Here is a 12,672-nt window from a genome sequence, read left to right on the forward strand (position 1 = left end):
CTTTATCCAATCAGGAGCCAGGACTCCACAAAGAGGCGGTCCTAGCCGACAGAAGATATCACTGACTGCAGCTTTAAGACTCTCGGCCAATTTAGGATTTTTTTTTGTGTGTTTTTGTGATGAATGATGAATTTTGATGAGTCATGTTGTGTTGCCTCCACTTCACATTTTATTTTAGCGCACACACACACACACACACACACACACACACACATACAGGCACATGTTTGACAAGAAAGAAGGAAAAATCCACAGGTGAAGTTTCAAACATAAGTGTTTGGATGTTTTATTCCATAAATAATGTACAGTGTCGTTTTTACAAAAGAAGAAGAAGAAGAAGAAGAAAGAGAGGAAGAGGGATAGAGAAGAGGAAAAGAAAAAGAGAGAGAGAAAGAAAAGAATCAGTCATAAGCACAGACAGAAATATTAGCACTGTCCCAGAAGAACAATGGAATGTAACATGGGTTTACAGCATTAAGTCTTGACATGACTTCAAAAGGCAGACGATGATTCATGTGGGTGATGTGTTACAAAGAGAGTGGGTGGTGGGGGCGGAGTAAAATAACATGTTTGTTTGTTTGTTGTTGTTTTTCTATGCAGTTGTACTTCAAGTAGTGTGCTTCTGAGGTCAAGTCGTACATAATCATGGTCCAAAAAAAAAAACAACAACGCGAGTGTCGTCGAACAACGTGAGGTCACAAGGTCGGAATATTTCTGCTACACAGACAGAGAGGATGTAAAGAGTTCATGTTCAAGCCAAACGGAAGGTGAACAGACCTGCGTCAAACCACCACGCTGCCAAAACTCACCCCCCCATCACCACCGTGTGACCGGTTAAACCCGATCCTCGTCGAACCCTTTGTGCTTGAAACACACCGAGAGTTATTTGCAACGGATTGACACAGGTTTGTGTAAAGTGAATTTAAAAACCCTTGGCTGTTGCTACAAGCCATGTTACACACACACACACACACACACACGCACACACACGCACACAAATCAAAGCCACAACTCATCACCACTTTGATTTCATTTGCAAGATTGAAACATTTTGCCTATATCAATATATTCTTGCTACAAAAGAGAGGCAGATATATACTGACACCAGAATATTATCTATAAGCTCTGAAAAGTCAGACAAACAAAGAAAAGGAATCATAATAGTAACAATAGAGTTGCCCTTTTTAATCGTCATGGTAATAATGAGATTTAAAAAAACGGATACGGTGACTGCATAAGTTGTGACTATCTAACTATTTCCCCATCACCACGTCACTGGAACACCACCAATGACGGAGCGAGCATATACAGCAAAAGAAAATGGAAATCAAATCGTACAGGTGTAAGATTTCTCGCTTGAATTAATAGATAATAATAATACTAATAATAATAATAATAATAATGATGATAATAATGAGAATACACATCCATTGCAGTCTTTCAGTTAAAAATGCAGAGAAAAATCACAAACACCGTACAGAGAAAGCCAAAAGAAACAACTTAAGCACACACACTGTTTTTTGTCAGAGTTTTTGTCACACGTTGTCTCTCTTTTATTTATTTCTTCATTTTTTTTGTGTACTTTTTCGTATCCCAGTGTTTTATTTCCCTCTGTTTTCGTACTGTGGACGGCACCAGGTAGAAAGGTTTCAGCAGGAAGTCACTTTATGTACATTAAACGCAGGTGTCGACATATTGTAGCTATTATTGCGCTTGCCCTGCTTAAAAGTTTGCTATTGCAAGGTTAAAATAGTTAAAATCTCACTCTGAATAGAACTCATATATATATATAGAGATAGATAGATTTATTTATTTTATATATTATTATTATTATTATTGTTATGGCTCTTGCATCACAGACCTATAGAATATGCTATGGATTATAGTTAAAAATAAATTATTACTATGACAGGTACAATCAATTCAATCATTGATTTTTTATTCATATTTTTTTTTCCCTCTATTTTCGCCCTCAAACGTGTCAAAAAACGTGAAAAAAAAAGCTCCGGGACGATAAGATCATATTTGTTTTAACCAAAAATAAATAGAATACATTTAAAAAATAGGAAGCCTGCAGCCGACTAACGGGATTACTACTCTAATGGGATCAGAGCCCTAAAGGAAAGTGCTACAGGTAAAGTGTTTTCAGTGGATTTAACTAAGCGTGACCTAAACTTAACATTTGGCTTTGGTTTAAATTAGATTGTTAGGTTAAAAAAAAGAAGAAGAAGTGACTTTAATGTTTATGCACGCAGCATTAAGGCTTCTCTGAAAGGAAAAAAAAAATCTCTTGACACTTGGAACACGATGCTAAGTGTGTTAGTTCTGCAGATAAAAAGGAGATTTTTTCTTTTTTTTCAAGCCTGTGCAGGAGTCAGGGATTCAGCGTTGCTCCCGTGTTGCAGAACCTGAGCTTGCACTTGCATCAAGTAACAGATTTGAATGGAAAAGAAAAAAACTAGTAAAATAAACATTAATTTAGGATAAAAAAAAAAAAAAAAAAAAAGCACCTATAAGGCTCTGGTTTGTCGTCGGATCCAGAACGACCCACGTCTTGGATTCAGACGACGTCTAAACTGCGGTCTGGGCTCAGTGAGACTTTGTCGGAAGCGTCGGCGTCTGCTACTTAAGTTCATGGTCGTGTGGTCGGAGCACGAGAGTCACACGAGCTACGAGCGTAAGCCTCGGAGAACGCGTCAGTGTCCCCGACACGCGCACACACACACACACACACAGATTTTCATTCCGCTCGTTCTCCAGAGCAGCAATAATCAATAAGTGCTTTGACTCAGTCACTCACTCACAGACTGATTGAAGCTTTGTCTGTGACCCTTTTTCTTTTTTTTCTTTTTTACACCAAAGCATCATCATGTGTCTAAGAGGCGTAGAAAACGAGTGTAGAGATCGACTGGTCCATGTGATCACTGTGCAGAATCAGCTGTCCCTCCGGTGATCACGCTTCTCTTGGATTTTAAATGGAAGATCTAATAAAAAAAAAAAATCCTGCAGTCCTATGCAGTCCTGTGCCTGAAGGTCCGAGGAGAAAAAAACCCATAAAATCACACTAAATAAAAAAGTTTGACTCCTCCTCCTTGTGCTTTTACAGTGTAACCTCGTGGGAGAGTTGACTGGAAAGTTATTCTAAGTGGATTCACCTCCAGTGACCACGAGATCTGGTTAAAAGCAAAGCGCTTTGTCCATTAGAAAAAAAGAAAGAAGGAAAAAAGAGAGGATGAAAAGTGCAGCGGCACAAAGACATGGACGGGCGGGGCCCTAAGTGATGATGGTTTTATATACAGTACAATGTGCTTCGGCCGTTCTAGATGTTTCCCCGTAAAAGACGAGCAGGACTGTCTCTGTCTTCATTCCATGTCTTCTTTCCTGGAGTGGATTAGAAGTGGCAATAATCTCTGTCACAGACATCCACCCTTTCAGTTTGAAAGACCACACACACACACACACACACACACTAGGAAACAGTTTGCCTCACAGAGTCTTTTTTTTTTAGCTGAACTCTTTCCACAAAAGAAAATGAATAAATCTAAGCAGCAGTCAAACATTAAAAAAAAACATTTGGTTTTCATGCCTCAAAACATCTGAGATACGATCGATAAATGAAACCACGCCGTTTCAGTTTCACACAAGCAACGTGGTCACAAACGTGAGGTTATTACGGCACATTTGCTCCAACGAGAGCGAGTAGAGGACAATCAGACGTCTCCAGCGGATAAAGAACCAAACGCGCCCTGCATGCTTATCACGTCAGATATGGATCTCTGTCCTCTCGTGTTACGGCCCCTCATTTCATTTGTGACTGGTCACACGTCTGCAGCTTTGACAGCTGCCTGCCTGACTCCCCGGGGCTGAAGTCTTTCATGAAACTGAAACCAACCTCCCCCCCCTCCTGCAGGTTTCTTTGCACGAGAACAACCTCTCATCAGTCGAGTCCTATTCTTTTGGGAACAGACTCATCCGGGGCTGCGACGATTCCCCGACTGCTAAATTAACCGTCGACTATTTGTTCTCGGCTTCTCAGATGTGAATATTTTCACCATTTTTGCTGCTCCGTATAAACAAAGCAAGGAAGGAATCGCGAAGACTCAATAATTCTGCTTCGTCATGTCAATCGTTAGTGGCAGCCCCGCAACTAATGTCGTTTAACAGAATAATCCAACTGAATCTTCACCTGTGAGATTATGTCACTTCCACTTAATAATAATGGAAGAAAAACTCATGCATGTCTATTATTCACCACTAGGTGTCATGATAAATAAAAGTAAAGAGACTTCTGCCCTCCATCCCAACCACAGCCTCCATTTACCTGTTAATTATTCCTTTAATTTGGGAGTCTTTCTCCACTTGCTGTTGCCGTAGCTTCCGCTCGCTGTCGTCCAGGCGATTCTGGTACTGCAGCAGGATCTTGTTGGTCTGCTGCTCCTGCGTCAGCATCCTGCGCTCGTACTCCTCCAGCTTCCTGTGGGACATGATCAGGCGCTCCTTCAGGGAGTTGATCTCCTCCTCGTACTCGCGTACCTGAGGAAGAGGCAGGATTAGGAAAATCTGGATTAAAGGTCAATTTGGCACAAAACCTCAGCACCTAAATCATATTTTTCGCTTCATTCTCAGGCGTCATCTGCTCTGTTCCCCTCGTTTGTCTGTCTGTCTGCTCGACCTCATTCTATATTTGAGGAAAACATCTGTGTTGAATGTTAGAGGAGAGAAAAAAATGAGTCAGGATTTTGTGTTCAGTCAGAAAAAAGTGAGAATTTTGAAAGTTGTGGGATTAAAGTCAGAATTCTTAGAAAAAAAGTAAAAATTGTGGGATTAAAGTCAGATTTCTGAGAATAAAGTGAGAATTATTAGAAAAAAGGTTAAAATTGTGGGCTTAAAGTCAGAATTCTTAGAAAAAAAGTAAAAATTGTGGGATTAAAGTCAGATTTCTGAGAATAAAGTGAGAATTATTAGAAAAAAGGTTAAAATTGTGGGATTAAAGTCAGAATTCTTAGAAAAAAAGTAAAAATTGTGGGATTAAAGTCAGATTTCTGAGAATAAAGTGAGAATTATTAGAAAAAAGGTTAAAATTGTGGGATTAAAGTCAGAATTCTTAGAAAAAAAGTAAAAATTGTGGGATTAAAGTCAGATTTCTGAGAATAAAGTGAGAATTATTAGAAAAAAGGTTAAAATTGTGGGATTAAAGTCAGAATTCTTAGAAAAAAAGTAAAAATTGTGGGATTAAAGTCAGATTTCTGAGAATAAAGTGAGAATTATTAGGAAAAAAAAGTAAGAATCATGGGATTAATTTGCACCAGTTACGCGGCAGCGGACCAAGGAAGCCAATGGCAAAATTTGACTGCAGTAGCAGGGGTTTGACCAGGGAGGGCAGTAGAGGCACCGATTTTCTTTTTTTATCACGACATGTTAGATTTAAATATTTCACACTGGATCAGCAAATAACATGACTAAGACATTAAACACTGGTTTACACCTGAATCGTGCAGTCTATGGCAATCATTTATCTGAAATAATCTCTAGAGATTATGACAAATTTATCACAGATTGCAGTTCATTAGTTACATCAACTTTCTCTTTGCTCCAACGTTCTCTTCTCTACTTTCTCAACAGAAAATATTAATGTTAAATAAAATAAAAAATAATAATAAAACTTTTATAATTTTAAATTACAACAAAATCCCTTTGTTTCTTTTTCCTCAAAACCAGGATCAGTTAAAAAAAAAAAGCCTAACATCATACAGTATTCTGGATTAGAAGAGAATGCAGGTGCAGAGAAAAATGCAGAAAGTTTGAAGAGTACAGAGAGACCTTTAGTGGCCTCACTGGTTGGTGGATTGAGTTTTTCTGAATCCTCACAGACGCTCTCAACAAGAAGGAAGCAAACACTTTCCAAACACTCAAACTCAGGACGACCGAGGCGCAGCGAACGCAGCAAACACAGTGAAGGGTTTATGAATATTTGGCAGGTGGTTATTTTCCACACTAATTGCGACCTCTGGACTTCCGCGATGGGCGCAGATCTGTGTGCCATCTGCTCGGCAGTCGCACACATGACTCAGCATTCCTGCGTCGAGAAGGTTTTTTTAAAAGAAATAAATAAAAGTACCTACCCTGTCCATGCGTGACTCATCCATGCTCTTGGAGTACTCCTTCAGCTTGAACTCTTCACGGTCAATGCGAGAACTTTCAATGTCAGCGGACAGATGAGGCATGTTGGACACCCACGCCACTGTGCGCTCGTTGGCTGGGGTCGGGGGATTGAGGGTGGATGGAGACTGGGAACCCTGGGAAGAAAAGGCCAGCACACGCACTGAATATACGAGAACATGAGTTCTTAAAAGTCAAGTCTTACTAATGAGAAACTTTCAGTTTGTATAGTTTGACACTTGCTGCCGCCCTCTGGGATTATAGACTGTTGTATAAAAAGTGGACGTATAGTCTTCCACTAATCCGAAGATTCAGTTTGACTGAAACCAGCTATCGGTCACACTGGTGTCCACTCATACTTTATCGTCTTTTCTCCTCTAAATTGACAAAATTGACATCATGTTCTGGCCACACGGTTGGTGTAGTGGTTAGCACTCTTGCCTTTGAGCAAGAAGACCCGGATTCGAGCGCAAGTTGGAACAAGGGGCCTCCCTGTGTGTGTGTGTGTGTGGGTTTTCTCCGGGTTCTCTGGCTTCCTCCCACAAACTGGACACTTTAAATTGACCGTAGGAGTGAGAGTGAATGGCTGTTTGTCTCTATATGTGTTTATCCCACCACAAAATGGATGGATGGACATCATGTTCTATTGGAGAAGACCTGAAACTAACGGTTTGGATCTTAAACTGTGATACGTGAGCTTCCTCTGATGGAAATACTGTTCAACTGAAGGGTGGAGCTGAGGAATGTTGACCAAAGTGTGTAGAAAATGAAGAAAACAACAACATAAAATAATCATTGGTCAGGATGAGGGAACAAATGATCTTATTGGGAATAAATCTGCCACCTGGGAAAAGTCTGTAGCTGACTTTGCTCAAACTATTTCCACCACTGTATTTTAACGTTGGGAGCTTGATACTTTTCCAGGTGGCAGTTGGTATAAAAGGTTTGAGAACCACTGGTTTAGACGTCAACTCTGACGTTACGTATCAATTTGGGCTTCACTTTTGAACCTGGAAGTAAAAACACATTTAAAGCAGCAGAAATCTTCAGCAACCGCACAGAAGAATGAAGGAACCTCTCGGCCGCAGACGCTACCTGTTTGCTCATGGTGGGTTTGAGAAGGTGCTGCTGCTGTTGCTGAGACTGCTGCTGCGGGGACTGTTGAGTGGTCTGACTGGTGGTTCCCTGCGGACTCTGGCTTTCCCTGACGGAGCTCTGCTGGTGGGGCAGACCCGGGGCAGTGTTGTCTTTTACGGACAGCTGTCGGGGCCCGTGCTGCTGCTGCTGATGCTGCTGCTGCTGATGCTGCTGCTGCTGATGCTGCTGCTGCTGCCTGCCGCCGTAGCCGGTCTCCGGCGACTGGAGGAGGTTCCCGCTCTGCGGTCGCGTTTTAGCCGGAGCGACGGGAGCGGCAGCGGCGCTCACGGACAGCTGGTGGGAGGTCTGGGATTTGACGCGTTGAGTGGGAGGTGGGGCAACAGAGCTCTGGCGCACGGGTTGGACTGTGGAGGGGGGCGTGGTGGCCAGGGAAGAGTGGGAGGTTCCAGTCTGGGACGTCATGCCCATCATTTGCTGCTGTTGGAGGTTGTCCTTCAAAATAAAGCAAACACAAAATGGAGTGAAATGGAGCAGATGATGCAACATGGGTGTGTTAGATATTAGGTACCAGAGACATTAGATTTAAAGCTGCAGTGCACAACCAGTGGGGATTTTTGTTGTTTGCTTCTGTTTGGTCTTTATAAAGAAAAATGAGTTGGATGCTGCGTCGTTCACCTGAAAACAAGCTCTGTCAGGCAATACTATCAGACCTGACTGCAGCAGCACAGAAGTGGGCGGGGACAAGAAGTGTTTATCCTATCAAACGGCTGAATGATCGGGTTTTCTGAGCAGTAGAATTCACTTCCGCTTTCAGTCGAACACATCACTTCCTGTGCGCAGTGCGAGAACGTCACCGGGCGACACAAGATCTAAACGCCCCTATGTACTTTACATTTAAACGTTATGCACTACAGTTTTAATTGATCTATGGAGGTATGGAGGCTCATCAGACAACACAATTAATCATTCAAAGTCACTTTAAAACATGAGCTGAGATTATCGATCAGGGATGGGATCACACATACTGTACATCACACACTCAGAAAAGCCAGAGAGGGAACAAGTATGGTGCACCTTGTGTGCATGTGGAGCTGGGCTGCACACACACAAGTGGGCAATGAAATGTAAATAATAAGGCGACAACAATGAGCTCTTGCTTGAGCTTCATTTTCTTGATAAGGTGGGGGAACCCATACAAGAAAGCAGAGGTGGTAAAGCCGGTCTCTTTCTTGATTTGAATGGCTGCCTGGGCCATTGAGTGTGATATAAGCAAGTGAAAAGTTAAAGTTAACTTTTCCACACATGAAAGGAGTGTGGCGGCCATTGGAAAAAATGCTTGTTATCAATTTTTTCCAGGACTCAACTTTTAAATCATCCTCTTTTGCCAGATTTGAGAACAATGGACAACCTTCCATTTTTTTTTTTCACAATAAACACAGGGAATACAGGGAACTCACGTTTACCTGCACGTGCATGGACATCTGCCTGCGTCCATATTCAGCCCTGCTGTAGTCATCGCTGTAGCTGTGTGAGTGGATGATGCTGGGTTGACCCAGGTGACCGTCCCTGGTCCTGAGGGTGGACAGGTCCTCGCTGCGAGAGAACCCCCCGTGGGCGAACTGTGGGATGTAGCCCTGGTGGGAGGGATCGGGCTCTGGGGCCAGGAGCAGGGGCGCGGTGGGTTGGGCCCGGCTGTGCTGGTGATGGAGCTGTTGCTGTTGGGGCCCGTCAGCGGTCGCCAGATGAAAGAGGGGATTCTGGAAGGAAAGCGGGTAGCGCATGGCGGCGGCCTGCTGTTGCTGCTGCTGGGATAGCGAGTCGGTGGTGGTGCCCATCTGGCTCAGCTGGCTCAGCCGAAGGCCGCCCGACATGCTGGAGCCGCCAGAGCCAGCTGACAACCTCCCACCGGCCCGCAGCTGGCTGCTCAGGCCCGACCCCAGGCCGCCACCGCCTCCGCTGCTCAGCCCTCCGAAGCTGCCCATGCCAGCGATGGAGGCCTGGGAGGAGTTGAGCATGTCCACCGACTGCAGGTTAGACACGCTGTTCATGCGGGAATCCTGGAGGTCCATCATAGATACGCTTTTACTGACACTGAGCACCTAGGTAATAGCGGGTATGAGAGGCCACTGCGCCCCCGTATTATTTTTTTTTGCTAAGTTAGGTGGCCACGGATGATATGGGTGAGGGTGGTGCGGGTGTTTTTACCGCGAGGCCTGGATATCGGAATGCCTCAAAGTATTTCCCAGGAAATACCGCTAGGATGAGTTGCGAGGTGAATCAGTGGGAAAAAGGCAGATGTCATGATAATCTACAGCCTCGGTCAGAGAATGACAGATTCAATTAAGTATGACTTCAACATGCACGTCATACTAAATTCACTTTGGTTACTTAAACCTAGTTGATGGGATGATAGATTCCCCCAAGTCAGAGTGGTCAAACTCACCTTAGGGTCTGGTTCGGTGATGTCCGAGCTGCTCGTGCAGTAGGCCGGGCTGGATCGAGCCAGAGGAGGACGGGACACATAAAACATGTCTTTGGAGGCCGCTCGATGAGGATGGTCACGGTCCTGAAAACTCAGCTGGCCGCGGGATGGCAAGACCCCTCCGGTGGAGGTAGGGGAAGGCAGGCGAGTGATATCTATAGAGCTGGGAAAACAGCGGTGAGTAAGGCTTGTAAAAAGTCATGCGGATGAGGCAGGTGCACTGAAATATAAATCAAAATGTTTCATGCTGGAGGTTCTGAACAGTGACATCTAATGATGAGCACTCTTCTCGCCACTCCTTTTCCAAGTCCCATCAGGTAACTATGGTGGCCTCTGTGTTCTAGAGAGGGAAAAACCCCAGGCGTGCAAGTCTGACAAGATCAGGCTACTGTAGAAACGGTGACGGTGCGACATGGCCTTAGATACACTTAGATTAACATAGTATATTCAATTTTTCCCCTGAAACGTTACATTTTGGACAGTTAAGATCCATCACTCTACTAAAATGATCAATATCACAATGTAAAAATACTGTAATTCCCAGTTTCAGTCATAGTTGGAATTTCAGAGTTCCTACTGGGAAGTTTTGACTGGAACGCCAGAGTCAGAGAAAGGAATATACAATAATTATATCACTAGAATTACAGAGCAAAAAAATGTTTTCCTACTAGGGCTGCGCGATAATTGTTAAAAAAAATAGTGATCTCAATTCACAACTACACGTGATCTAATTTCTTCTGCATTTATTTCACGAGCTGCATCACACATGCATTAACCCACGTTTTCAGGATTGTCGAGTCTTTTTAACTGATCTATAGTCCGGCATTGTTCAGTTTGTGCCTCTTCCTGTGACGGCAATCAGTGCACAGCAGTCTGACGACGTCACGTATTTTCCCTGGTTATGACGTCACGAGCAGAGCTAGCAGAAACACGCCATAGGTCACTTAAGCCACTACAATAATAACAATAATAACAATAAGCCAATTATGCATGGCCATGTTCAGGTCTGCCAGAGAATCGTGGTTCGTGCAGCAACTATTTCCCCCATTTTCCTACTATTTCCTTTTTTGATTGTATTTACAAAAGTAAAACAGTAATATAATGAGAAATGTAACTTTTTAAATAACATGTAAAGTAAAAAACTGAAGTGAGTTTAGTTCAGTGGCTGCTCGCTAAGGGAAAAGTAAAACCCGACAGCTTTTGAGACGCACATATTTGTTCACTTTAGATTCCTCTCATCTTTGATAAAATATTAAAATCCCAGATGTTTTGTCGTGACAGGCGCGAGAACAGACGCGGCGTGTCCTACCTGTTCAGATCCCTCATCATGAGATTCTGAAAGTCGGACGAGATGCCTCTGTTGAAGCTCGGCCGTGACAGCAGCCTGTCGGCCTGTCTCTCCGGGACCCTGTCTGTCTGATGGCTGGGCTGCCTCTGCAGGTGAGGGTTACGCAGGGCCATGCTGATGTCATTCAGGAGGCGGGGCAACGGACCCAGTTTGATGATGGCATCCTGCGGTTAAAAAAAGAGACATTATTTACCGTAAGTTACCAAAACAAGCCTCATCTCGTCTGAACTACAGAGAGTCCAGGGTTTGTTGTGCTTCCTCTTTCCTCCTCACTTCCTGTGTGCGGCATGGAAACAACACGAGTTTTAAACACAGCTGTAGCATGGCGTGAATTCATTTGACAATAAAGCGGACGTTCATTCAGCAAGTGCAAAGGAGGTTCATCTCAAGTCCGTCTTTGACTATTTACCGTTCTAACTGCATTTTTGTTCTATTTTTGTATTTTAACGTCATTTAAAATGCCCGTAAATTGGTTGATCGTCGCAAAAATGGAATTTGATCGTGTAGAAATGATGCAACGACAATATCTATACATGCAAAGTGCTGTTTGACCGTCCAAACCGTCCAAGGTTCACTGCAGCCGTGTGTGCAGTGTTGATTCTGATGTTGTTTGGATAAGAAATGCAAGAGAATGGGTCCATGTGTTCTGCACTAGTTAAATAAAAATGCACCAAAAACCTGTTGAATACAGTGTTTAAAAAGTGTCCTCATATAATAACTCCAGGGGGAAAGTTGTTGTTGTTTACGTCGTGTATAATGTTGATGAGGGTTTACCTTGCTGAGCTGAGCTATGACCTCCCACAGGAGACTGTGCAGTATGGAAAGCTCCCTGCCCAGGTCGATGTAGCCCTCGAAGCCTCCGGCGCTGCTGACGCTGTCCAGGTTGGAGATCTCGTACAGGAACTGCTGCATGGAGCCCCACTCCATCTCTAAAAACTCGTTCATGAAGCACATGTACTCCTCCTTAGTGACAAACCTGCGAAACAGAAGAGACCAACGAGTAAGTTTCTTTTCTTGTTCTTTAAAGAGTCAAACTGCCAGGTTTGGAACGGTGAAGAACACTTCAGAAACTTGGATTTGCAGGTTTTAAAGTGGAAAAGGAACAAAAAAAACAATATAAGGGCGTCCATTTTGGACCCACATGCTTTTACAGAAGCCCACAAGGACAAAACTAAACATCGTTTGAGCTTTTAGCTTCTCCAGGTGAGAAAAAATCCAGCTGCAACACCAAACCTCACCAATAACTGTAAGGTAAAAGCAACACGAGATCAAACTGACTTGGAGAAGTTGGCCAGGTTCTGCACGACCTTCGCGATGAGGGTGAGCGTGCGCGACGTCTGCTCGTCGGGATACTCCTGCGTGAGGTTGAAGAGCGACGGGGACATGATGGCGGGACACAGGAAGCGCAGAAAGAGGGAGCCGCTGATGAGGCGGTCGGCGATGTCCTCGCGACCTCTCTCGGCGCAGCGAACTCTCCAGGAGGCAAACACTTCCTTCAGCTCCCGGGGGAAAACGCTGCACGTTACAGAGAAAACCAACAAGAACCGCAGACTCTCAACCTTCCCAGTGACAGACTCTGACGCCT

At 43.8% G+C, this 12,672-nt stretch overlaps 1 protein-coding gene across 10 annotated transcripts in view; it reads right to left on the reverse strand.

The window, feature by feature from the left end:
- syngap1b (synaptic Ras GTPase activating protein 1b) overlaps positions 1-12,672 on the reverse strand; it is a 156,605-nt gene that overhangs the window by 16,605 nt on the left and 127,328 nt on the right. For 6 of the 10 annotated variants that reach the window (XM_058646992.1, XM_058646989.1, XM_058646983.1 and 3 more), the window contains 8 exons: positions 12,366-12,602; positions 11,862-12,063; positions 11,049-11,251; positions 9,701-9,902; positions 8,715-9,314; positions 7,255-7,749; positions 6,123-6,296; positions 4,322-4,533 (listed from right to left, as the gene is read on the reverse strand). In XM_058646992.1, coding sequence (XP_058502975.1) covers positions 4,322-4,533; positions 6,123-6,296; positions 7,255-7,749; positions 8,715-9,314; positions 9,701-9,902; positions 11,049-11,251; positions 11,862-12,063; positions 12,366-12,602 — 2,325 coding nt within the window. Of the gene's footprint in view, positions 1-281; positions 3,382-4,321; positions 4,534-6,122; positions 6,297-7,254; positions 7,750-8,714; positions 9,315-9,700; positions 9,903-11,048; positions 11,252-11,861; positions 12,064-12,365; positions 12,603-12,672 lie in introns of those variants that run through there. The other 4 variants (XM_058646990.1, XM_058646991.1, XM_058646986.1 and 1 more) reach the window with 4 other exon arrangements.

This window comes from Solea solea, chromosome 13, assembly GCF_958295425.1.
Source record: "Solea solea chromosome 13, fSolSol10.1, whole genome shotgun sequence".
Lineage (NCBI taxonomy): Eukaryota > Metazoa > Chordata > Actinopteri > Pleuronectiformes > Soleidae > Solea > Solea solea.